Source organism: Typopeltis vanoorti, chromosome 19 (assembly GCF_054136105.1).
Source record: "Typopeltis vanoorti isolate ZY-2024b chromosome 19, IOZ_Tvanoo_1.0, whole genome shotgun sequence".
In the NCBI taxonomy this organism is placed as follows: domain Eukaryota; kingdom Metazoa; phylum Arthropoda; class Arachnida; order Uropygi; family Thelyphonidae; genus Typopeltis; species Typopeltis vanoorti.
This window is the reverse complement of record NC_143567.1, coordinates 95,599,649-95,623,863: the sequence shown is the minus strand read 5'-3', so window position 1 is coordinate 95,623,863 and position 24,215 is coordinate 95,599,649. Positions and strand designations below refer to the sequence as shown.

The window sequence follows — 24,215 nt, the reverse complement described above, 5'->3', positions numbered from 1 at the left end:
GTCGAATAGGTTTAAGTTATGGTAGAAAAAACTAAAACCATGAAACCAGTTGCAGTTGCCTGGCATAAAGGCTGAAGTCACTAAGTTTATGCGGTCAATGCATAATAACTGTAAACGGCATGCGTTCATCTGGCCAGTTTGCCTGTTTTGCAGGATTAAAAACTCTGTCATCTCTGTATGAGATCTATATAAGACCAGTATACTGTCTGCTGTGTATTCTCCAGAGGTGTGCCTATTTTGCAGAAGTAAAAACCTGAGTATTAGATAATAAATCCTGCTGCTTTCATAAGAGACCGTCTAGCTCATTTTTAATTAAAAGTCCTTATAAAGATTCCTCACGTCGTTAGCTGGATTCAAATCCAGGCCTTTCCTAGGATTCTGCAGTCCTAGCTACTGTACGGAGGTTAAGTTAAATTCCTGCATATTATATTATAGGTTCTCAATAGCATGAATTTCTTTACTTATATATATATATATGTAGGCATTTTTTTTTTACCTTGGGTATAATATAAGTTAAAGATACCAAGCTATTTTATATGTATATATAAACTTGGTTTTAATCCATTTTCCAAGTAAGCAAACAGACAAGTAAGTCAAGTTTGCGCCTGTAAGTAGTGCAAGTCTGGGCGACTCCGTACGTAGTGTAAGTCTTAGGCAACTCGTGGTAAAAGTGGAATAAGCTCTGATCACTATTCTTAGTATTTACCCTTCATGCAAAGCACATCTCCTTGAAGAGATGTTTGATGCTATGCATTAAAGGCAAGGGGCCACTACCTAGACCGGTTTCGACCTTTATTGAGGTCACACCAGTGGGAGCCAGGCTTAGAAATACCACAAAAAAAAATCGGCTAACGCCTTTTTATTCCCGTATACGGGAAGTAGGCGAAGCCATTTAGCCCTATCTAACTTTTGGAGACTGAGTGGGCAGTTCAATCTCCACTGGTACCCAATCAGAGATAGATGACCCAAGGCTATCCTAATTAAGCGGTACACAGTGAAGAGAGACGGCTCAAATGTGCCGCCATCTCGTGGTCCCTAACCCTAACACAATATATTTAATGTCTGAAATAATGTACAGAGCTTATAAATATTTTACCAAAACAAGTTACCATAAGGTGCTTTGACCTTATGAAATAAAAATCTCAGGTTGAAAGATAGATGTAGGAAGTTTTTTTTACCTTGGGTATAATATACGTTAAAGATAAAGATACCAAGCTATTTTATATGTATATAAATATAAACTTGGTTTAATCCATTTCCCAAGTAAGCAAACACTTCCTACATCTATCTCTCATCCTGAGATTTTTATTTAAAATAAGGTCAAAGCACCTTATGGAAACTTGTTTTGGTAAAATATTTATACACTTTATAATAAAGGTCGAAACCGGTCTGGGTAGTGGCTCTTTGCCTTTAATGCATAGCATCATACATTTCCTCAAGGAGATGTGCTTTGCATTATGGGTAAATACTAAGAATAGTGATAAGAGCTTATTCCACCTTTACCACGAGTTGCCTAAGACTTGCACTACGTACGGAGTCGCCCAGACTTGCACTACTTGTAGGTGCAAACGACTATATATATATATATATATATATATATATATATATATATATATATATATATATATATACACTTCTCCAATAAAGAAAACGTTTTTATTTAATTATTTTTTTAATTATTAAATTTCATTTTTTAAATTTAATTTAATGCAATTCTTATTACTATTATAAACCTAAGAAAAGTATCCTAAAAATAAAATCAATATGAAAAGCTAGCTTTCGTTATATTTAATTTAAAATCTTACAACAAGGTAAATACTAGTCGTGGGTAGTAGATGGCTTTGTGTGTTGATTGTGGTGGTTGTGGTATTCCGTGTAGTTGATAGATTAAATGGTGGAGACGAAGAGCTGTAGAGTAGCTCCCTCGCTCGATGAGTCATTGGACACCTTAAAGATGTCATGAGGTAATAATAATAAATTATAACAAAAGATATATAGAAATGAGCAACCTGAAGAAAAAAAAATCGCTATATAGTAGCAATTGTAGTTAGGCTTACCTTATAAAGAAATTCTCTTGACTATTCTAGTTTTAAACACTACCTTCCTCTGGTTTCATAGTTCACTTCCTGAAACTTAGGCTGCTATTTCAGTTTCTTGCCTGCTTTATTATTATTATTATTATTATTATTATTATTATTATTATTATTATTATTCGTGACAACTCCAAGGAGTCCGAAGACTCATCGCGGGAGGATACCTACAACTGTCTCAACTACTACACCGAACCTCTACTACGAATCATCTCCATCAACGCCATCTATCGCCCACCTCCACCACTACCACAACTAGTATTTTTTGTCTGAAAATTGCGTGTGTTCTGAAGGGCCGATTTGTCTGTATTCTATTCTACACAACACAAGACTGCCAAATACTTTCATAAATATCACACACACACACACACACACACACACACACACACACACACACACACACACACAAAGTAAAATATAACATAGTCAACTGTAAATGCATTAATTCTATTCTACACAACACAAGACTGCCAAATACGTTCATAAATATCACACCAACAAAAAAAATAAAATATAACATAGTCAACCGCTAAGACGCAAGTAAGAATACCATGCTGCACTAGCGACATCAACGAATTCTGGGAATAATTACGTAATGTTAGTGTTAAAATTAAAAGTCCATGTGTTTCACTTTTGAAATATCAGTGATTGAATCATTGTCAAAACATGTCAGTAAAACACAATTTTAAAATTATTCAGTTCTAACATCTTAATTCTCTCTCTCTCTCTCTGGAACTTTACATTTACTAGTTTTATTTCAATATATAATTTGAAATGGTTACATTTCTAATTTGCTTTTATATTAAATGTTGATAGCTAAAAATAATTTATGTGAATTTTTTATTTTATTTGTATGCATAGGCTTTGCTCTTCTAGAATCTGGATGTGTTAGCAGAAAGAACGAAGTGAACATCATGCTCAAAAATATTGCTGATGTTATCTTTGGAGGACTAGGCTACTGGATGTTCGGTTATGGCATGAGCTACGGTACAGATGAAGGCACTACCCCTTTCTTTGGTGTTGGTTACTACTTTGTTGATACATCCGATAAAGAGATGGGGGTTTTATATGCCACTTACGTTTTTCACTTGTCATTTGCCACTACTGCAATTACAATAGTTTCTGGGGCCATATCAGAAAGATTTAACTTTGTGCCCTATTGCATCTATTCGTTCATCAATACCTTTGTCTACTGTCTACCTGCGGGCTGGATTTGGGGGAAGCACGGTTTCCTCAATTCTCTCCAAGTAGTGGACATTGCTGGATGTTCTGCAGTACATTTAGTGGGTGGATCATCTGCATTGGTGGCCGCAGCGATGGTAAAACCGCGCACTGGACGCTACGAGCATGGGACTGAGCCACTTCCAATGGCCTCTCCAACTAATGCCCTCCTGGGGATGTTTATACTCTGGTAATGCTCTTTAGCTCATTTATGATTTTTAATAAAGTGGAAAAAGTTAATTTTTTTTAAATAAAATATTGAACACGAAATTGCACGAAAACTCCACATTCAACATTTCTATTTAAACGAATAATCGTCTTTAAAAAAAATAAATAAATAAAACTAACGGTAAAATAAAACTGGTTAAAAAAAATCAGTTATATTACTTTAAATAATATACACGGTTGTCAGTGCAGCATTGTAGTATATAGTACAATATATATATTTCTCCTGGAACTTGGTTTTTTAACACAACAATTCTGAAAAACTTCAAACTAACGCTATCTCAAACAAGTACTAATTACGGTTAGGAATATGTAATGGCAGCAATTTTCTGCTATTATCTCATCACCTATAAAATCTACGGCTCTTTGGTAAATCTGTAGCTTTCACCAGTAACCCTGGGGACTAGCTGCCTACTTCCCTAGTTAGCTTGGTCGAAGTTAGGGCAAAAAAGTTCTGTCTACTTTCTTTGAGGAATAAACAAATCAGATTTATTTTGCTTTTATTAGTAATTGAAATATTCGTATAAACAATTAAAGGCCTATTTAGCTTTATGAGAATAGTTTTCTAAACCTTTCTTTCCAGAAAGGCTTAGAAAGATACCAAAAATTAATTCCAAACAAAAAACAGATTCCAAAATTAATCGATCTCTAAGCAGGCAAGTTGGGTTTATAAATCCCAGGAAGGCAGGTTATTTATGCTACTCAATAAAAGTATCCACAACACTCACAGTATTTCAGACAATATTATTATTGTTATGAAGTTCATAGATTCATGAGTCTAGGAACTCCATGGCAATTTGGGTCTACAGCGTCAGTAGACTCGGAAGACCCAAACTATTCGTACAATATCTGTCATACCTCTTCTCACTGACAGACGAAGCACTGACAACTGAATCAGCCATCGCATTCCATTCATTCACCACTCTCCACGCGAAAAATCTGGTTCGCACACCCTTGTTATTCCATGGGGTGTCCTTCAGAAGCCTTAGTAAAATTCAGCAGAGTCAATGTGTAGCCATTCCCCTTGTCCAACTCAGCTGTAACTATTATAAAAAGTTAATAAATTACTAAGGCAAGACCGACCGTTAAGAAAACCATGCTTAGAGTATCATATAGAGACCCATAGAGTATCACATTCTTATCCACCCATTCCTGAATTCTGTCTTTGACCAACTTTTCCAATACTTTTACCACCACTCTCGAGATGGTGATTGGTCTGTAATTTTCATCTGCAGTCTTAGAGACTCCTTTATGCAAAGCAGCTATTTTATCTTCCTTCCACTCCCTAGGGACTTTAACAGAGCTCAAACATAGGTTAAATAGCTAATTAAGAGGCGTTGACAATTCTTTTGCACATTCAAGTATTATCCGAGCTGATATCCCATCCAAACCTACAGCAGTATTTGCATTTAAATACTGCCATTACATTCTCACTCGGTGACAGACTTTTGAAAAGTGGTCACTCAGTAACTCTACTATTACATCTGACTCAGCCACTTTAATACCATCAGCGCCTACTAAAGTTATCTTTCCAATATCTTATATATATATATATATATATATATATATAAAACAAAACTTACAAAATTTTATTAACAAAATACAGAATTGTGCAGTTTGGGGAAATTAATGAGAAGTATGAAATTATTTTTTGTGACATCATTATACTGAACTGGAGTTCAAAGTTAAGTGTTCTCAACCATAAAAATCATTTGCAAATGCTCATCAAGTAAGGCCTTGTTTTTGATATGATTTTATGCATTTAATCATTAAAAATGTCTTTTAACATGGTGAATATTAGTATTACGAGTATATTATTATTATTTTTTTTTATTTGACACCTCCAGAGAGTCCAAGGACTCATCGAGGGTTCAGTATTCACCAGCATAAAGTCGTGATGCATATATCTAAGAAATACATGGCATTCAAAAGTTTGCACTGAATGAGATCATGCTGATTGTACTCCATGGAATCACACAACATACACAAGTGATTAGGTATTAGGTATTACCGTATCACATTAACACTATGGAACAATGAAGCAACAATTTCTTGATTATCAGATTCAATGACCATTAGCTCATGGGCCATGCATATAATATAATATAATAGTGGGCAGCAGGTCAGATCCATTCCTTGGCCCATAGTTTGCTGACCCCTAATATATATATATATATATATATATATATTGGGGTCCATATCTTCAGCCATTGTGAGAACATCGTTAATTGCAAAGAACATTTCTGCAAGACACTTCACTGTAAATTGTTTAACTACCTCTTCCTGTTTCTCTTTTCCCTCTTCCTTTTCTCGTTTTTCCTCTTCTGCAACAGTTTTTTTCATCGAATTCTTCGGGGGTCACTCTTCAGGGGAACTTTCTATGAGTTGAACTATGTCATCATCATTCACTTCAAGATTCAGATTGTTTGCTAGGCCCACTATTTCAGTTCCCGGCATGGGAAGTTTTTTGTTATTTTTTTTTGTCAGCAAAGGTTGTTCAATTGGTAGAGCCTCTGCTGCTCTACCAATTGAACAACCTTACGGAAAAATTTAAGCACGCTTGAGCGCGGTTAGTAGTTGGAAGGGGTTTAATCGTTCGATGCTGTTGGCACACTCTCCCTCGATGAGTCCTTGGACTCCCTGGAGGTGTCACATAATAATAATAATCATAATTACACACTTCCAAAATCATGCACAAACTTTTTTAATGTCTTTTTTTCATATGCCAAATTTCATATTTTAGTCATCCACGACTTTATTGCTCTGATAATGAACTGGCATGCTTCCTAATGTTTTTCAAGATTTGTGGATTTTCATTGTGTCATATCACAAATGGTTTCAGTTTATATCCAGCCACATTATCTGTAACAGAATCATAATACGGGCATTAAGAGCTTCGAAACTAGGTATAGATTTCAGCTTTTTGTGGGTGAATGTCCGCTCGGGCATTTTTTTCCGATACAAGGACGTCTCGTCCATATTAAATATTTGTTGTGGCAAATAATTTTCCTCTGTAATAATTTTATCCAATTTTTCCACATACTCCTTGGCAGCCTTCTCAACACTTGCAGATTCCCATACATTTTCACATTATGCAGTGCAAAACACTTCTTGAATCTCATGAACCAACCGGAAGAAGCGATGAATAAAACAAATCAGCTAACACCTTTTTATTTCCCGTATATATAGGGAGTAGGAGATGCCGTTTTAGCCCTATCTAACTTTTGGAAACTGAGTGGGCAGTTCAATCTCCACTGGTACCCAATGAGAGATCGAAGGCCCAAGGCTATCACTGATTAAGCAGCACGCAGTGAAGAGAAGGCTCAACAAGTGCCGCCATCTCATCCCTAACCCTAACACAATATATTTAATGTCTGAAATAGTATGGGTTCTACGGTAGATTTTCTCGAGTTTACGGGACGAAAAACCTGCTTGCTCCTAACAGAGATCGACTAACTCTGGAACCGGTCGAGAAAAGGCTTACAAAAATTCCTCTACTCGCCGACTAAATTTGAAACCTTCGTGCGACCAAGCGCCATGGTGTGCAAACGCTTTCTCCTTCAACATGTTGAAGAGACTTAGTGCCATAGCGGTTATGGTCACAGTGCTAAGGGGTATACACTTTTGGTTCAGGTCTTCTATCGATGATGCAAGTAGCTTTTCCATAGGATTGGCCCTTGTCGTTGCTTCGTCATTATCGGCGATTTAATGGAAGCAGGTCCTTTCACAGCCTCTACAATTTTATCCTTATTTTTCAAAATGGTCGTCACTGTAGAATGAGACCATCCGAAGTCATGTGCGATCACATTGACGGACTTACCAGCTTCATGTTGCTTTTTAACTTGCAACTTCCTTTCAAGATCAATTGCTCGCCTCTTCTTCTGTGATTCACTAGGTTTTTTGATTGTGCGTGTAGGGGGCTATGTTGCACAAAACATCCCGAAATATTTAGCGATAAATACACACACATAACCAATTTTTTTTCAAACATAAAATCAACAGAGGAACTGTTGAAGACACGTGCCGAATGCTGAGGGAGGTTGCCGCTGAAAGCACTGTCCATGATTTACCTTACGCTCGCTTGTGTCTTGTTCGAAAGTATAGCCGAAAATGTTATTTATTCTCTTACAGGATCATGGACGTATCTTCGAGAGGACATAATTCGAACGGACGTAAGTCGAGGAATGACTGTTGTTAGGGGCCACAAGATGGCTGCTGTACTCTCTTCCCTGGAAGCAATTTTTTAAAATTGCATCTTGGACCAACCATCTATGATCAGGGTCGCCAGGAGAAACCTTCGGGCCCTTGACAAGTCTGTGGTCCAGGCCCCACTTAAAAGAGTGCATCACTTTTGTTTAATAAAAAGTCACATAAAACATTAAACATTTATTTAAAAAAGTGTACAATAAATTCAAAATTCGATACGTTACATACCATATACAAAACACAAACATTAAATAAAAAGAGAATTTTTAAATTTTTATTGCCTCATCCACTTCCTCACTTTATGGTTAGCGAAAAATCTTTAATCATCTCGTTATAATCAATTTTCATTGCCAGGTCATGTTCTATTGACAGCAAAGCTAAGCCGTTTAATATTTCCTGGAGTATTGATGATCTACAGAAGCTTTTTATTGTTGAAAGTTTACTAAACGCTCTTTCACCTTCGGCAACTGTTACTGGTATTGTGCAAAAAATTCTGATTGAAGTACATATTTCGGGAAAAACACCGTGAAGTTGAAATTTATAAATGGTATTTAATAAATCTAGTCCTGGTATAACATCTTTAAACGTGGCGTTATAAATCTTTTTTATGCGATAGATTTCGTCTTTCAGAGATAATGTTAAGTCTTTCTATTATTTATTCATTAAATTATTGCACGAGTCAGAAATTTCTTGATGATTCATTGTTTGAAAATTTAATATTGGTATATGATTTTAAAGATGTGAAACGCATGTGAAGTTGCAAAATAATTGTATCCAGTATAACAAAATACACAGTTCTTTTAAAATGTCCTTGTGTATCATCCCCATCTGCTAGCTTTATTCTCTTCGCTTTCGACCGTTTTTCGACATTTGGAGTTATACCCAATTGAATTGCAACAAGTGTAGCTTCAGAGAGAACATCTTGCCACTTATTTCTAAAATGTTCAAGTTCTTTCAGAAGAGACTCAACATTTGCTGTTGCAATATCAATCGATATGGTACTACATTGCAATATTTTATTTCGTTCGTCAATGGAAGCTAAAATTTTAAACCAAATTGTTGCAAAAAGTATTGCTTTGAAACTTGAAAGATATCATTTTAGAGCAACAGCTTCAGAATGACCTTCCTTTGCTAATTTCCAGTCAAAATTACATCCTCTAGAGCTTTTAAAACACTTGGAAGCTTCTGAGCAACCGGTCTAACCGCATCGATTCTACAACTCCAGCAAGTGTGAGATAGACCATGAAGGAACAGCCAGTTTTTTCTAATAAAATTTGCCATCTCATTGGGCTTGAGTTAAAAAATGCAAATAAACGCTCCAAGTTTCCAAAATATATTGTACTTTCCGAACATTTAGCTGCATTTACACCCACTACATTCAGTGAATGTGCTGCACATGGGGAATAAAGAGAAGTTTCATTTTCTTTTTCAATAAAAGACCAAACAACTTTTATTTTTCCACTCATATTTGCAGCATTGTCATATTCCTGACCTCTGCAGTCTTGTATGGCAATTTCTAGTTGATTGAAGCGTTCTAATAATTTTTTTGCTATTTCTTCTCCAGTTTTATGATAAAAAATCAAGAAATTCTATAAATAAACCTATCAAGAATTATCCAATTTTGAGTTAAAGAATCTCTGAAAACATATCGTAGTATTAGTTTGCCACGATATATAATGGGCCTGAAGTCGTTGGCCGATGTTTTGAGATTCTTTTACCTTTTGTAAATGTTTTTTAGTATACGCAACTAATTCTAATATCCCCAGAAAGTTCCCATTATATGGATTACCAATTTGTTGATTAGCACCAAGAAATGATAAATTTCTGGACGCTAAATATAAAATTACATGAAGCAATCTTTTAAGCAATTCGTAAAATTTCTTTGTTTCGTTAATAACTAAATTTTCCATTTTGTTGTTTACTCCGTTACTAGTTAGAGATCATTCTAATTGCCTCCAGGATAAGTATCACTCTTTATGAGGTCGCGATTTTTCATGATCAGGCAAACGTGTATATAACATTTGCCACTTTTGTTTTAGAGGACAAAACCCTTCTGATTTACTTAAATTGCTGACAAGTTTACTTTACAAACAATCACAAAACATTCGTCTATCAAAATAATAACAAGAACGAAGCGTTCTGGCAGGGAACGTTACTGTGAATGCAATTACTAGCTAGCGCAGCAAACTGCAAAACAACCTTCAATGAACGCCTATTGACATCGTCACCCGCTATAACTACAGCGATCCGTGCTGAGAGAATCAGTGTCTTCCGGACACTCACGGCGAGCTAAAGAGCGTAGTCGTCTGTCTAAAACAAAACACAGTATCATTCTCGATATGCCATTATCCTTTATCATTGTTGTATTATTACGAGAATTAAAACCATGCATTATAAACACAGTTATGTGACACGTCGGGGCCCTGCGGTCGGGCCCTTTTTGATGCCGTGCCCGTGACAAAAGTCTCAGATGTCATCCCCTCTCGGCGGCCCTGTCTATGATTGCTAAGGATGTCTACTATATCTTCATAAGTTAAGGCTAAATGGCCAAGACTATTATTCCCCTTGTGGAATAAAAGGCAGTAGTAGATTTTTTTGAGAAGCAATGCAGGGTGCCTGCATAGCCTTGTGGAAAACTTTCTAAAACCATACTATTACCTGTGCAATGAAAGGCTATTATAGGTTTAATTCTAGTCATGGACTAGAGGAGCTTTTTCTTTCTTTTTCCTTATTTCAGCTGCTCTAGAAGTTTGTTGAGCACAGAATTTTTTACTTGTTTTTTTTACTCCATATCTCAGAAAAATCCACCTAAAACTCAATCTATTTCAGACAAAAATGTCCCTAAGAGTGGGAGAGTTTAGGATCACAAGATGATAGCACTTGTCTATCGTACTCCTGCCCCGATACCACGAAAATTATCAACAGCCATGATATGAGTAAATTAGCAATCTAAAGCCGGAGACCAGCAACCGAAAATTTCCAATAGGAGTAAAACAGCTCCGCCTACTTCCTTTCAGGAAATACAAGACTTCAATTTCTTACTCCCTATACAGGAATGAAAGGCATTAGCTGATTTTTTTCAAATAATTTGTTATAAGTGATATTTATTTTGCTTTAACATGATAGCCAACATGGGCAATATAGTGAGTTTGCCTTCAGTGCGAAATTTAGTTCTCTTATATTTCCACTTATTAGTGAATCAATGGATTCCTGTAGATACATAGAATTCGTCTTAGAGTGAATCAACAGTTTTAGAAACTAAAAATTAATTTTCCACCTGGAAACCTATTTGAGTAGATCCAGGACGGTGTTCCTCAGCTTTTTAATATTATCCTACACTAAAAGGTAATTCGGTTGCAATTGATCTTATGCCCAAAGTTTCTGCACTGTATACCTGCATTTGGAAGTTAGGGATAAGGCTGTAAAGGAAAACGTTGATGAAATGGTAACATGTATCACAAAATTCATTAAAGCAGGTCATTGAAGACACTGTCCTGGACTGCTAATGGCTATAGTAATATGCTTTACATGATTTAAAGTGAAAAATTCATTTAAATAATATCATTTTCAATTTCTTGCACAGAGAGAGTACAGCAGTGATTCAAATATTTGTAAAAATTAATGTAAAAATTTGCTTCAATGTAAAAAATAATTTTACATTGAAGCAAGGCATCTCTCCAGCTTGCTTCTTTATGAAGGAACTATGTGATTGACCTTTACATAAAAAAGAAACTGCTAATTCCATTTCTTCTTACATTAGATAAGTTTTTACATGTGCTTGGATGCTGAAAAAAAATTTAAAAATGTTTTTTTTTTTGTTGTTGTTGTTTTAGGTGGGGATGGTTAGGATTTAACTGTGGTAGCACTTTTGGTGTTTCAGGACACAAATGGAAAATGGCTGCCAGGTAAGTTTCTGATTCTTACTCTCCCTTCCTTCCACACTCCAATTAAAAACAAATAAATAAATGCAATCCAACCAGAATAAAACATGCATAGATCTCATATTTATCATGACAGAGCTGAATTACAATGTTGATTTGGTCTTTAGATTATGCAAAAGCAACTATGGCTATATGAAAAAAAAAGTTTTTTTTTCATATATTAATTAATTACACCATGAATTAATTACACTTGAAGTGCTAACCAATGTATTATGTCTGTTGATTGTGCAAGTTGTTGCTCTTATTTCTAGTTTGACTGTTTTGCAGGATGAACAACCCAAGTTCTCCTGTGATATTTATTCTGTCCAATAATGACCCAATAATTAATGGTTGTGATAGTGCAGTGTCAAATGTGTCATTGACTGATGAGAGTCTAGAGATAGACGAAATAGAGGTGCATAATATGTTACAGAACCTTAATGCTAACACTGCCATTGGGTTAGATGGCATATCTGCCCCTGTGTTACGAGAATGTGCAAGGGAATTAGCACATCCTCTAACCAGGCTGTTTAATTTAAGCTTCAGTTCTGGTAAAGTACCAATAGAGTGGAAAGAGGAGAAAATAATTCCACTGCACAAGAGAGGTTCCAAATTATAGACCAATCATCTCACCAATCTGGAGTGGTGGTTAAGGTTTTGGAGAAATTGGTAAAAATTAGAATTCAGGACTGAGTGGACAGCAACATGGTTTTGTGAAAGGTAGGTCTTGCCTCAGTAACTTGCTTACTTCCTATAATAAAGTAACAGTAGAGTTGGATAAAGGAAATCCTTACTCAGTGATATTGTTGGACTTTGTAAAAGGTATTTGACAAGATTTCACACGGAACTCTGTTGCATAAATTAGAGCAAATGGGTATCAATCTGAAGCTGGTGATTTGGATTAGAGGATGGCTGGTGGATAGATACCAAAGAGTGGTTTACGGAGGAGCTGAGTCCAGGAGAAGGCAAGTAATTAGTGTACCTCAAGGCTCAGTGCTTGGTCCTCTATTGTTTAATTTGTACATCAATTATATTGGGAATACTTTGAAAGGAAATATCCACTTGTTTGCTGATGATGCAAAATTAGGAAGAGCAATAGTCAATTCAGATGATGTAGATATCTTGCAGGATGATTTAAATAGGCTGATGGTATAAATGGACTGAGGTAAATGGCTGTCAGTTTAATGTGGCTAAATGTAAGGTGATGCACTTCGGGAGGATGAGATCACATGCTGTTTACTATATTAACGGAACTGAACTGCAACAAGTTGAAGAGGCAAGGGACTTGGGAGTTATTGTGGACAGAGAACTTAAGTTTAAAGGGCATATTGCAAAGATTGCCAAAACATCACATCAAATTACATGGTTGTTAAAGAACACACTAACAAGCAGGGATAAGGAAGTTATTGTTCTTATAACACATTAATAAGACCACATTTAGATTACTGTGCACAGATCTGGTCACCTGGATTTCTTGGTGATGAAGAAATGGTGGAGAGGATTCAGAGGCGAGTTACAAAGATTGTTGCAGGTCTGTGGGATGTTCCCTACAAGGATAGATTGAAGATCTGTGGGCTCCAAAAACTAGCTGATAGACATAGAAGAGGAGATATGATAGAAGCGCATAAATTATTAAAGGGATTTTACAGGATTGATACTGATGATATTTTTAAGACCAGTGCAGGAAGGGAGAGAACGAGGGGCCATCCCTGGAGATTATGTAAGAGTGTGGTTAACAAGGGTATTAGGACTAGATTTTTTACTTGGAGGATTGTGAGAGGCACCCCTTCACAACCCTCAAAGTAAAAAACTCCTTCCTAGAATGCGTTGCCTCTGGGTGGTTGTGAACGAATTTAAGGAGAAGTATGGTAGGTATTGTGTAAATAATGGTTAGTGTGTCAACATGGGGTCTCCCGCGATGAGTATGGAGACACCGTTATAATAATAATAATAATTAAGCTCATAATGATTATCAGACTTGTAACTAGGTAATTTGCCAATACATATCATTATCACCTATCTCTGAATCATCTAGATTACAGCAACACCAAACTATATATTTCATCCTCTAAGGCCTATTGCTACTTGAGTTACTACTATTATCACCCTCATTTAAGATCACCGCCCTTAAACCCCCCCCACCACCACCATCACCACCAATATTTCTTCATATTCCCTATGAAACCACATTTTATGTTATTGCTGAATGATTTTTATTTCCTGAAATAAAGGTTTTGCATTTTTCAACAAACAAAACACTGAGCTATGACAGCATAGGGAAAAGAAAAATGAGATTAACATATTCAAATATTTTAACAATTAAGAAAAACTTTTTCATATTAAAATAGTTTCTTAAGCAATTTATCAAGTGTTATGTTCTATTTTTTTTCCCTATGCAGTAAATAAAATAAATTAATGAAATTAATGCAAGTATTCCTTAATATTATAAAATTCTCTCTTTTATTAAGGTCTGCAGTAGCCACAATCAATTCTTCTGTTGGTGGAGGAATAATGGCATTGGTATTTAGGTGAGTATATCATAGTTCAGCAATTTTATATAAAACTACAGATTTCTTCTCTTAAGCCATGCCCGCACACTAATGTGCTACACATTCTGAAACTTCATGTGTGAGATTGATGATTAAAAAGAAGAAAAAAATATATATACATACTATATATTCATTCATCTGCTATTTAAGTGATCATTTTAGAATCTGTAATATGGTTAGTACAGATAAACAGAAGTTAAACTTTATGTTTATTTATACTGTTAAGCAATTGGGTTTCCTAGGAAGCTGAAGCTTAAGAGATATTTTCCAGGGAGAGATTTCAAGAAACCATCCCAACTCATGCTGAAAAAGTTAAGCATTTAATTTCTCTTAAATTTAATTCAATGCACAGATGAACAACCATAAAATATGATACTGTTACCTGTAGAGTGATTTTCATAACTGAAAAAAAAAAAGTCATAATGCAATAAAAGCATATGATAATAGTGAAAAAGTATGACTCATTCATTTATTCCCTTTCTGAACCAATCAGTGCACCATAATCCATTAACTCCTGATTACACTGGTGTTCACTGCTTGAATATAAATTCTCCACCAAATTCTTGTTAAAATGGTGTACGTTGAAGTTGCCTAGTTTTTTTTTATAAGGCAGAGTTGTTTATCGTGAACTTTGCAAAATAAACTGAAAGTGCATTCAAAACAATCAAATGTCACTGAAATTGCAAATGCATATGCTGAAAGATGACTGACTCAGTTTTGGTATCCTTTATTTCTTGCATTTCCAGAACTGAGTCATACGAATAATGAGATTTTGACTAATGATATATATACATATATACAGGGTGTTCGGGATAAATTTGACATATTTATAATTAATTATATTTTTCCGTAAGTTACATGTATTAACACACACTTCTCTTCATTTAAAAGTTTGGACCCTTCTTCATTCATATACAAGATGTCAGAAAGGATGGATAGCTGGAACCCACCTGAATCATGGAAGAGAATAACTTGTATCATGATGATTCGTGCCCGCCATCAAAATAAGGATATTACGACTGCTGCCCAATGCTCCCTGAATACAGTAAAAACAATCAGGCATGAACTAGAGACTTGCAATGGTGACTACGAGGATGTAGCAAGAAGAAAGATCCCTAGCAGACGATCTGATTGCGTTCGTACAGCAGAATTCCTCGCAAATCTGCAGAAACAGGTGTTGAAGAACCCTGGCATTGGAATTCGGGCTTTGTTCGTGGAGTTGCTAACTGTAGTCAAGCCCTGGATAACAAGGGTAGCCAATGGTAGGCCGTATGTATGGCAGCAGGATTCGGCCCCTTGCCACACCTCTGGGAAAAGTCAAAAATGGTTGTCTGAAAATTTCTACGACTTCACCAGTCCAAATGTTTGGCCTCCAAACTCCCCAGACCTTAACCCCATGGATTATTTTGTATGGGGCGCAGTTGAAAAAGACACCAATCGCACTTCCAGTAATACAAAAGCCCAGTTAATGGATAAAATTAAAACAGTTTTTGCGGCCCTTCCCAGGGAGACTGTAGCATCAGCTTGTTCGAGGTTCCGAAGCAGAATTGAAGCTGTGATCGATGCTAATGGTGGTTATTTTGAGTAAATCTTGTTGATAGTATTGTAATTAACTCTGCCTGTAATGTTTTTTTGTCAATTCATTAAATTTAATAGATACAAAGAAGATTTCCTTTTTCCTTACGAAACTGTCAAATTTATCCCGAACACCCTGTATATATATATAGCATTCATATTCATATTCATTCATATATATATATAGCATTCATAAGCCTCCGTAGCTCAGTCAGCATAGACAAAGTCCTTTGGTCGGAAAGACCTTAGATTCCCGTCAGTGACATGAGGAACCTTTATCTGGTCTCTTTCAACTAAAGGTGAGTTGGCCGGTCTCATATGGAAGTAGGGGATTTTTTTCACCTGTAAACTCGGGTTTTTCGTCCCCCAGAACAAGCAAACCAGTCCTGTGAACACGCTTCAACAGACATGACACCTCCAGGAATAAGGAGTAACCAACCTATTCCGTAGGATTTTGGTTCTGAACGCCTACATGGTAAAATGTGTAGGCCTATGCATGAGCATAAATTAGGATAGGATAGCATTCATATCATATGGAAAGGACATTTGTAATTTCAGAAAAGAGTCAAGCACTCTGCAGTGATAGAGAGAGAGAGAGGAAAAAAAACCCTCTGTCTCCATATGGATTTCCTGGAACATTAGGCATTGCCACTTCTTAATTTCTCATGATATGCATTAATTTCTTCCTGTATCCTGTTGTGGTTTACAGCAGCTATCATCTTAAAAAAATAATAATAATCAGTATTGGATATACTTCCTTCTAACCAATGAATTATTTAAATCCTGTTAATTAATGTTTGTTTTAATTAACAGGATTATAGGAATTAAGGGAATTAACAGGATTAAGGGAATAAAAAGACTTTAGCTGATTGTTTTCATTTTCTCTTTAAAGAAGAATAAGCAAGTTCAAATTTGAAATTTTTATCACCTATTATTCAATTTTGTCAAATTCAAAACTTAAACAAAATAAAAAAAAAGTATGTTTATTGATATGTTGCTCTATATTAAATCCTACCAAGTTATTCAGATAGCATTAGTGAGCATTATTGAGGGTATCTCCCAGTCCTTCATAAACTAGCAAATACCAGAATAAACAATATTAAATTGCCATCAACCAAAAGAACAAGCAGGATTCAAAACACTATTCTCAACTTTAGATCATTTATACAGCTTCAATCAAATAATGGAAAAAACTAAAGAATATAATACCAATTTCCTTGAAAGCCAAGGAAATTGGTATATCATATTATATTCTTTTCCATTATTTGATTTTCATTGTGTATGAAATAGCCTTTGACTTAATAGATTTCTATAAAATATTATAAGCTTCGAAACACATAGTAATAAATTATGCTGCTGATCATCTCTCATATACATATGAGAGATCACCAGCAATAATAAATATAGATGGAAAACAAAGAGAAACAGAAATAAAAAGGGAGTAAAACAAATAAACTTCATTTGATCAAAACTATTCACCACAAACAACTTTTGAATATGCTATAAGAAAACTGAAATTAGGAGAAAACAGTATTAATCCTTTTAGTGTTGAACTAAAAATACATCTCACTTTTACTGGTCTACTAGTTTAAGATGGGTGATCCCTGCACTTAGACAAAACTCACCTTCTATGGCACAAATGCATGAACAAAAAACTGGGATGTAGCTAAGATAAATTCAAAAACTGATATAAATGTATGGCTTCACTATAGTTAAAATTTGATGAACATACATCAATGCTGTTTTTGGGGATAGAAGCATGGTAATGCATATATACTCCTTTTAGTGTTCAAAGAGTTTTGGAGGTTTTCAAGTAAATGAGAATATATGGGTAATCTATGATTCACTGAAGACTAACAGCAACATCATCAAAAGAACTAGAATTACATGGTACAGAATTAAATTAAACAAACCTAGGCCTACAAATAAATATGGAGAAATCAAAACAGACTGAACTAATGAATTCATACATTTTTTCTAAATTTGAAAATGAAATATGAGCTAAAATAACAATTATGATGGAAAGTTTTAACCTGTTTTAGAGATATTCATAAACAAATTCTACTGAACTGTTTAAAAAAAAAAAGATTTATAAAGGGTGTGTACTACTAGCAATGATGTATGGCAGTTTAACTTGACAATCAGAGAAAGAGAGACTGAAATGCACACAATGAAACATGGGAAAAGTGGATAAGGAGACAAAGGTAATGGATACTGCAACAATAATAAAATGCAACGAATGGAATGAATGGTGCTGGAGAGGATGTGAAGAGATTGTCTGATAATTGATGGGCACCAGTAACTTGACATCAAAGATGAGGTAGATCAGTAATTTGATAGCACAACATGATTAAAAAAAAAATAAAGAACGATATGGACAAAAATGTTGGAAGTTTTTTCCCACTTGGTTAGACTATAATAAATTTAGTTTAATCCTTTATTATTATTATTCCTGACACCTCCGAAGAGTCCGAAGACTCATCGCGGGAGGGCACCTACAACTGTCTCAACCGCTACACCGAACCTCTGCTATGAATCATCTCCATCAATGCCATCTACTGTCTACTGCCCACCTCCACCACAACTGGTATTCTATGTCTGTAAATTGCGTGTGTTCTGAAGGGCCGATTTGTCTGTATGTGGGATGAAAAACCAGAGTTTCCAGGAGAAAAAACCCTGCTACCTCCGTATGAGATCAGCTAACTCACCTTCGATTGAAAATCGTCCAGACAAAGATTCCTCTCGTCGTGACGAGAATCAAACTTAGGCCTATTCCAATCGAAGGGCACAATGTACCGTCGTTCTTCCAATTGCGCTATGGACGCGCATTATCCAAGTGTAAGCAAACAAAGTTTGCACTGGAAGTATCTTCAGGACTGAGGCAACTTGTGGTAAAGGTGAGCCAAGTTCTCATCACTCCTTGTCTTAGTATTTCCCATAATGCAAAGCACATCTCCTTGAGGAGATGTATAATGCTATGCATTAAGGGAAGAGCCACTATCTAGACTGATTTCAACCTTTATTGAGGTCTCATCAGTGGAAGTCAGACTCAGAGGTGGTGATACTAAGGCAGAAGCAATAGAGAAGTCATATTTACCTATATGAGTTGCCAAAAGGTGTACCACCTTATTATCTGGGTCTGGCCCCCACTGACAAGACCTCAATAAAGGTCAAAATCGGTCTGGGTAGTGGCCCTTCTCTTAATGCATAGCATTATACATGTCTGCAAGGAGACGTGCTTTGCATTATGGGAGATACTAAGACAAGGAGTGATGAGAGCTTGGTCCACGTTTATCATAAGTTGCCTCAGTCCTGAAGATACTTCAGGTGCAAACTTTGTTTGCTTACACTTGGATAAAGAATTAAACTAAATTAATGATATGGACAAAAGATATCAAGAACAACAACAAACATTATATTTGCACTTACTATTTCCTATCTTATTTCTCTCAAGAAAGATCTCACTTCACTGTCCCTTACTCTTCATAATACCCAGATCTCTAAACATAACATTTCTCTTCTTGGATTGAGGTGTAAACCAGGAAACCAGTTTCTGCCATAATAGGTTACAGTTGCTTACACCTCTAACCTTTTGTAACACAATCTGGTTTCCTGAGGAAGGGTTTATCAGTTAGATTGTCCTCTTCTGGAGAGCATGAACCTTCATAGGATCAGGGATGCACAACCCAAAATGTCTGAGTAATATTTCAAGATCGGGTGGATTTGATAATTATAGTGTTCCATTCTTTCTTCTTATCCACACGACACTGATCTACTACAGGTTTGTATACACAATCTTTTGTGCAGAAGTTGAATATACAGTGTACTCTCGATTATTCAGTTTACAGATTATCCAACACATGATTCTTTAATTTGCCAAGATTTGAATAATAAAATTATGCAATATATGAGGGGAGGGAGCTGAAAAGTTCTGATAAACACCTAGAATAAAAATGATATTAAAGCAACTGATATAATCACAAGAAGGAGCATATCTTAAAACCCTTTAATTCCCATGTTTCATCAAATTATAATTTGATGAAACATGGTTTCATGAAAAACATAATTTGTCCCATCCAACACCTATGGGACAAACTGGAGCACCAATTGAGAGAACTCAGTGCTGCTTTGATGGAAGAATGACAAATTCCACCTGATGTCTGCTGCAAATTGGTAGAATGCCTCCCTCAAAGGATGCAGGAGGTGATCAAAGCCAAAGGCAGACATACCCAATATTAGAGTTTGCCTGCTGGTATCAATTGTAAATTGCTAAAGTGTAAGGACAATTATTGGTAGATAGTGTATACACAGAAAATTTGGTTCATAAAATCACATACACCAATGTGATCCATCCATTGGCACTTGTAAAAGAACACAATGAGTGTGAAGTGTGTAAGAAGATTGTGGTTCTTAGCGTATGTCTTACCAAAGGAGCAATGAGTGTATTCCTCGGAGTGGTAATTTAGTAACATGCCAACAGTTGGTCACATTTTCTTGGGATGTACATGCTAAAAACTTTCTTCTTATACATAATTTTTCAGATGATTTTTCTAACCCAAAATCCATTAGTTAGCATAAGCTGTTATACAAAGTCATAAGAGATCATGTTTTGAGGAAAATATTATGACCACCTACCTAGTAGCATGTTGGACCTCCTTTGGATGAGATAAACTGTTTGCACTAATCTTGGCATTAACTTCACCAGACTATGAAAGGCCTGAGATATTCTGGCCAAACTAGACAGAATAAGCATCCTGGATGTCAGTGAATGAGCAAAAATACTGGAATTGGCCAGCACACGCTGCATTCCATGTGATCCCAGAAATATTCAATGGGATTCAAATCAGGAGAATTTAGTGAACAAGAACACAGAATGTTTGGATATGCTATTCAAACCATGCTTGCACAACGTAATACTAGCAATGTCTTGCTGGAAGAGTCCAGATGCATTGAACATCATCATCATGTAGAGCAATACCTGGTCCAAAACAATGCCCAGGTAAGAATTAGCAGTCAAGGTGTGTTCAGTGGGGAAGAGAGGTACCTAGATAAATCAATGAAAACAATTCCCATACTAGAATACTGCCATCACCAGCCAACCATATGTCTGGTTAGTCAGAAACAGTTGGGTAGTCATATTTTGGCTCATGAGTGTATTTTTGTAAAACACAAAATATAAAGTTCAGATTATTTGCATTTTTTTTTTTTTTTATTATCCATACATCCTCTTCTTTCCATTAGTCCAAATAATCACAGAAATGTGTGTGTTTACAATTTAAACTTTCCCCATGAAAGATTTTTGTCATTTGCATCTTTACAACATTCCTTTTAAACTAACATAATTTCCTCTTTTTTTTTTAGCTATGTCCTAAAAAAGAAGAAATTCATCATCTTTAATCTCATCAATGGCATTATGTCCTCTCTTGTGTCTATTACAGGTAGTTTCATCAAATGCACATGAAATTATTACTTATATTTTCCATTAAATCTTACTAGAATTTTATGTAAGAGCTTAAAAATGCCAGTTATTTGGAATGTCAATTCATAAGACCAGTATCCCATCACATGAATTTCATATTTTAAACTATGTTAAATTTTAATGGATAAGTATATATTTAATTATAGATATGGCTCAATATAAGTGGATAAAAAAAAAACTGATAATAGTTGCTCCATATTTCAGTTTCTTAACTGAAGCTGCTTCCATAGCAATAATGCATAAAAGAACCTCATAACTGCAAAACTTCTTATAATAAACTGTTCATTTTATGAGTTCTTATTGTGAAAACTCACTTAAAATAGAATAGTAACTATTTGTTGAGATTATCACGTATATTTAGGTTTCAAAACTGATGGCAGAAAGGAAAAGTAGTCCTATTCATTGAAAAGTGCAATAAATAAACAAAGGTGAACATTTAAAGCATTGGATACAAGATAATATAAGTTTTTGGTATCCCAACTCTTTTTAGTAATAGATAATTTTATTGACCATCTAAAATGGTGTTTCATCGTTGATGGCATATTGAAATTGCTGAATAACAGATACTTAATAAAGCATTACTTAAACATATGAGCTATAGCTCATGCAATTTTTCCTTTTATGTTAACCCCTATAATGAGAGATTAGAAACCTATAACACATAAGTACCATAGGCAAACAAAGTAAGAACCTTGTTGACACAACATGATAAGATCTGACAAGAATACTATGCCATGTTGGCTTTCTCACCAAATAATATGATGAATCAAATCTTTTGTATATGGCTAATAGCCTGGCATCTTATTAACCTAATTTTAGTAATGATAGGGCAATCTCTGTAATCTATAATCAGAGCAGAAGGATACACAGTAATATACTTGGATTTCGCAAAGGCTTTTGATAGATTACCTCATGATAAGTTGATAGTCAAACTAGAGCAGATGAGGTTAGATATTAGATTGGTGCATTGGATTGGAGACTGGCTATCTGATAGGTATCAACAAGTTGTGTATGGGGGAGTGATATCCAGGAAAATACATTTACTAGTGGTGTGCCTCGGGGTTCTGTTTTAGGGCCACTGTTGTTTAACTTGTATATTAATGATATTGGTGAAGATTTGGATAGAGATATTCAGTTGTTTGCAGATGATGCAAAGTTGGGACGAACCATGAAGAGTAGAGATCTTGTGGCCTTACAAGAAGACTTGAATAAATTGAGTGAGTGATTGGGCACAGGAATTGGGATGCGAGTTCAATGTTGCAAAATGTAAGGTTTTAAAATTTGGAAAACAAAAATGGGATGCAGAATTTATGCTTGGTGAGGATATATTGTCGGAGGTGGAGGAAATAAGAGATCTGGCAGTGATAGCGGATAAGGATCTGAATTTAGGGGACGCATAACCAAAATTGTGAAGACAACACAAGGGCTTCTGGGAATGATGCGGAGGACACTGACTTGTAGAAGTAGGGAGATTCTTGTTCCACTGTATAATGCTTCGATTAGGCCACACACAGACTATTGTGCCCAGATTTGGTCACCTGGTTTTCAGAAGGATGAAGAGATGTTGGAAAGGGTCCAGAGTTGACCGACTAAGGTAGTTTCCAACCTCTGGAATGTCAAGTATGCGGAAAGATTGAGAAGATGCAACTTGCAGTCTGGTGGACAGGAGGAAGAGGGGAGATATGATAGAGACCTACAAGTTAGTAAGGGGTTGTTATCAGATCAATGCTGGAGAGGTTCTACAGAAAATAGTGGGAGATCAGGGGAGAACCAGAGGTCATCCCTGGAAATTGTATAAAGAGGGTGTGAGAAGCAGGTTTTTTTCATGCAGAGTTGTGAATGATTGGAATGCCTTGCCTGAGAGTGTGGTGTCTGCAGAGAATTTGTGTTTAAAGCATGGTATGATGAGCTGTATGTATGATAAAAGGACCTCCTAGAGGAGTCTTTGACTCCATGGGGTCTTGGGTAATAATAATATTAATAATGTCTGTTAATTATGTATTCTCTTCAGCTTGGTTGTCTGTTTTGCAAGAGGAAAAAAATAGTGAAAGCTCCATATGAGACTTAAAGTCTTTAATCTAAGTATCATTTTGCTTATCAGCTGTTCTTATTCAATAACTTTTATGAAATATTAACAGAATGTTGAGTTTTAGAGGATGTGTCTCATTCCATAACAGAGAAACTATCCAGAGCAGTAAGAGTAATCTAAGTTTGATGAATTCCAAAAATAAAGAAAAGAAGCTTGATCTCGCTTTAAAATGCCAAGTACATACTGTTTTACAAATTTTACATCTGTTTTGATACATGCATACAACACTAGGGAGAAGAAAATTCTAGCCTTATCAAAATTATCTACATGTTGTTTTGCAACTCTATGAAACAGTATTGCTTTGAAGACTTCTGTGGATGGGGAACATATTGAAAGTTTTTGTCCAGTACAATTACCATGTGGAAATTGTTAAACACTTAAGTTTAAATCTACTAGTTTTCTGAGCATTCTAATATACTTTTTCAGGAGAGTGAAATATCATACTGACTGAGATTTGCAACAAGCAAGCTAATGGTATCAGTAATACAGAACTGAAATAGACTAACAATGCTGCACATGCATACTTAATATATTGTGATGACTAGCAATGTGATGTATAGAATGGCCAAAAATTGCATGTCCAGGTTTTTGATGAAACACAACCTAACCTGATACAAGGTCATACCTTGTTTCTTGTTACACTGATTAGAGTTTAACATTTTTCCAATAATTCTTTGAATGTTTAAATAAAAAAATGGTAATCAATGTATGCTATTTCTATACAATGCCATAGTACTGATGGTCTATCTATGTTATACATGCTGCTTGTCTTGATTATGACCTTTTGTGCAGGAGGTTTTTTTTTCCATGCTCTTCCTTGATGGATTCTGACATGCATATCTTCTCTGACTGGCCTGTTTG

At 35.6% G+C, this 24,215-nt stretch overlaps 1 protein-coding gene across 1 annotated transcript in view; it reads left to right on the top strand.

The window, feature by feature from the left end:
- Positions 1-24,215, top strand: part of LOC150096371 (putative ammonium transporter 3) — a 62,182-nt gene that overhangs the window by 17,401 nt on the left and 20,566 nt on the right. Inside the window, exons 3-6 of the mRNA XM_090409044.1 lie at positions 2,952-3,501; positions 11,576-11,647; positions 14,131-14,182; positions 21,164-21,224. Of these exons, the coding sequence (XP_090265170.1) occupies positions 2,952-3,501; positions 11,576-11,647; positions 14,131-14,182; positions 21,164-21,224 (735 nt within the window). The remainder of the gene's footprint in view (positions 1-2,951; positions 3,502-11,575; positions 11,648-14,130; positions 14,183-21,163; positions 21,225-24,215) is intronic.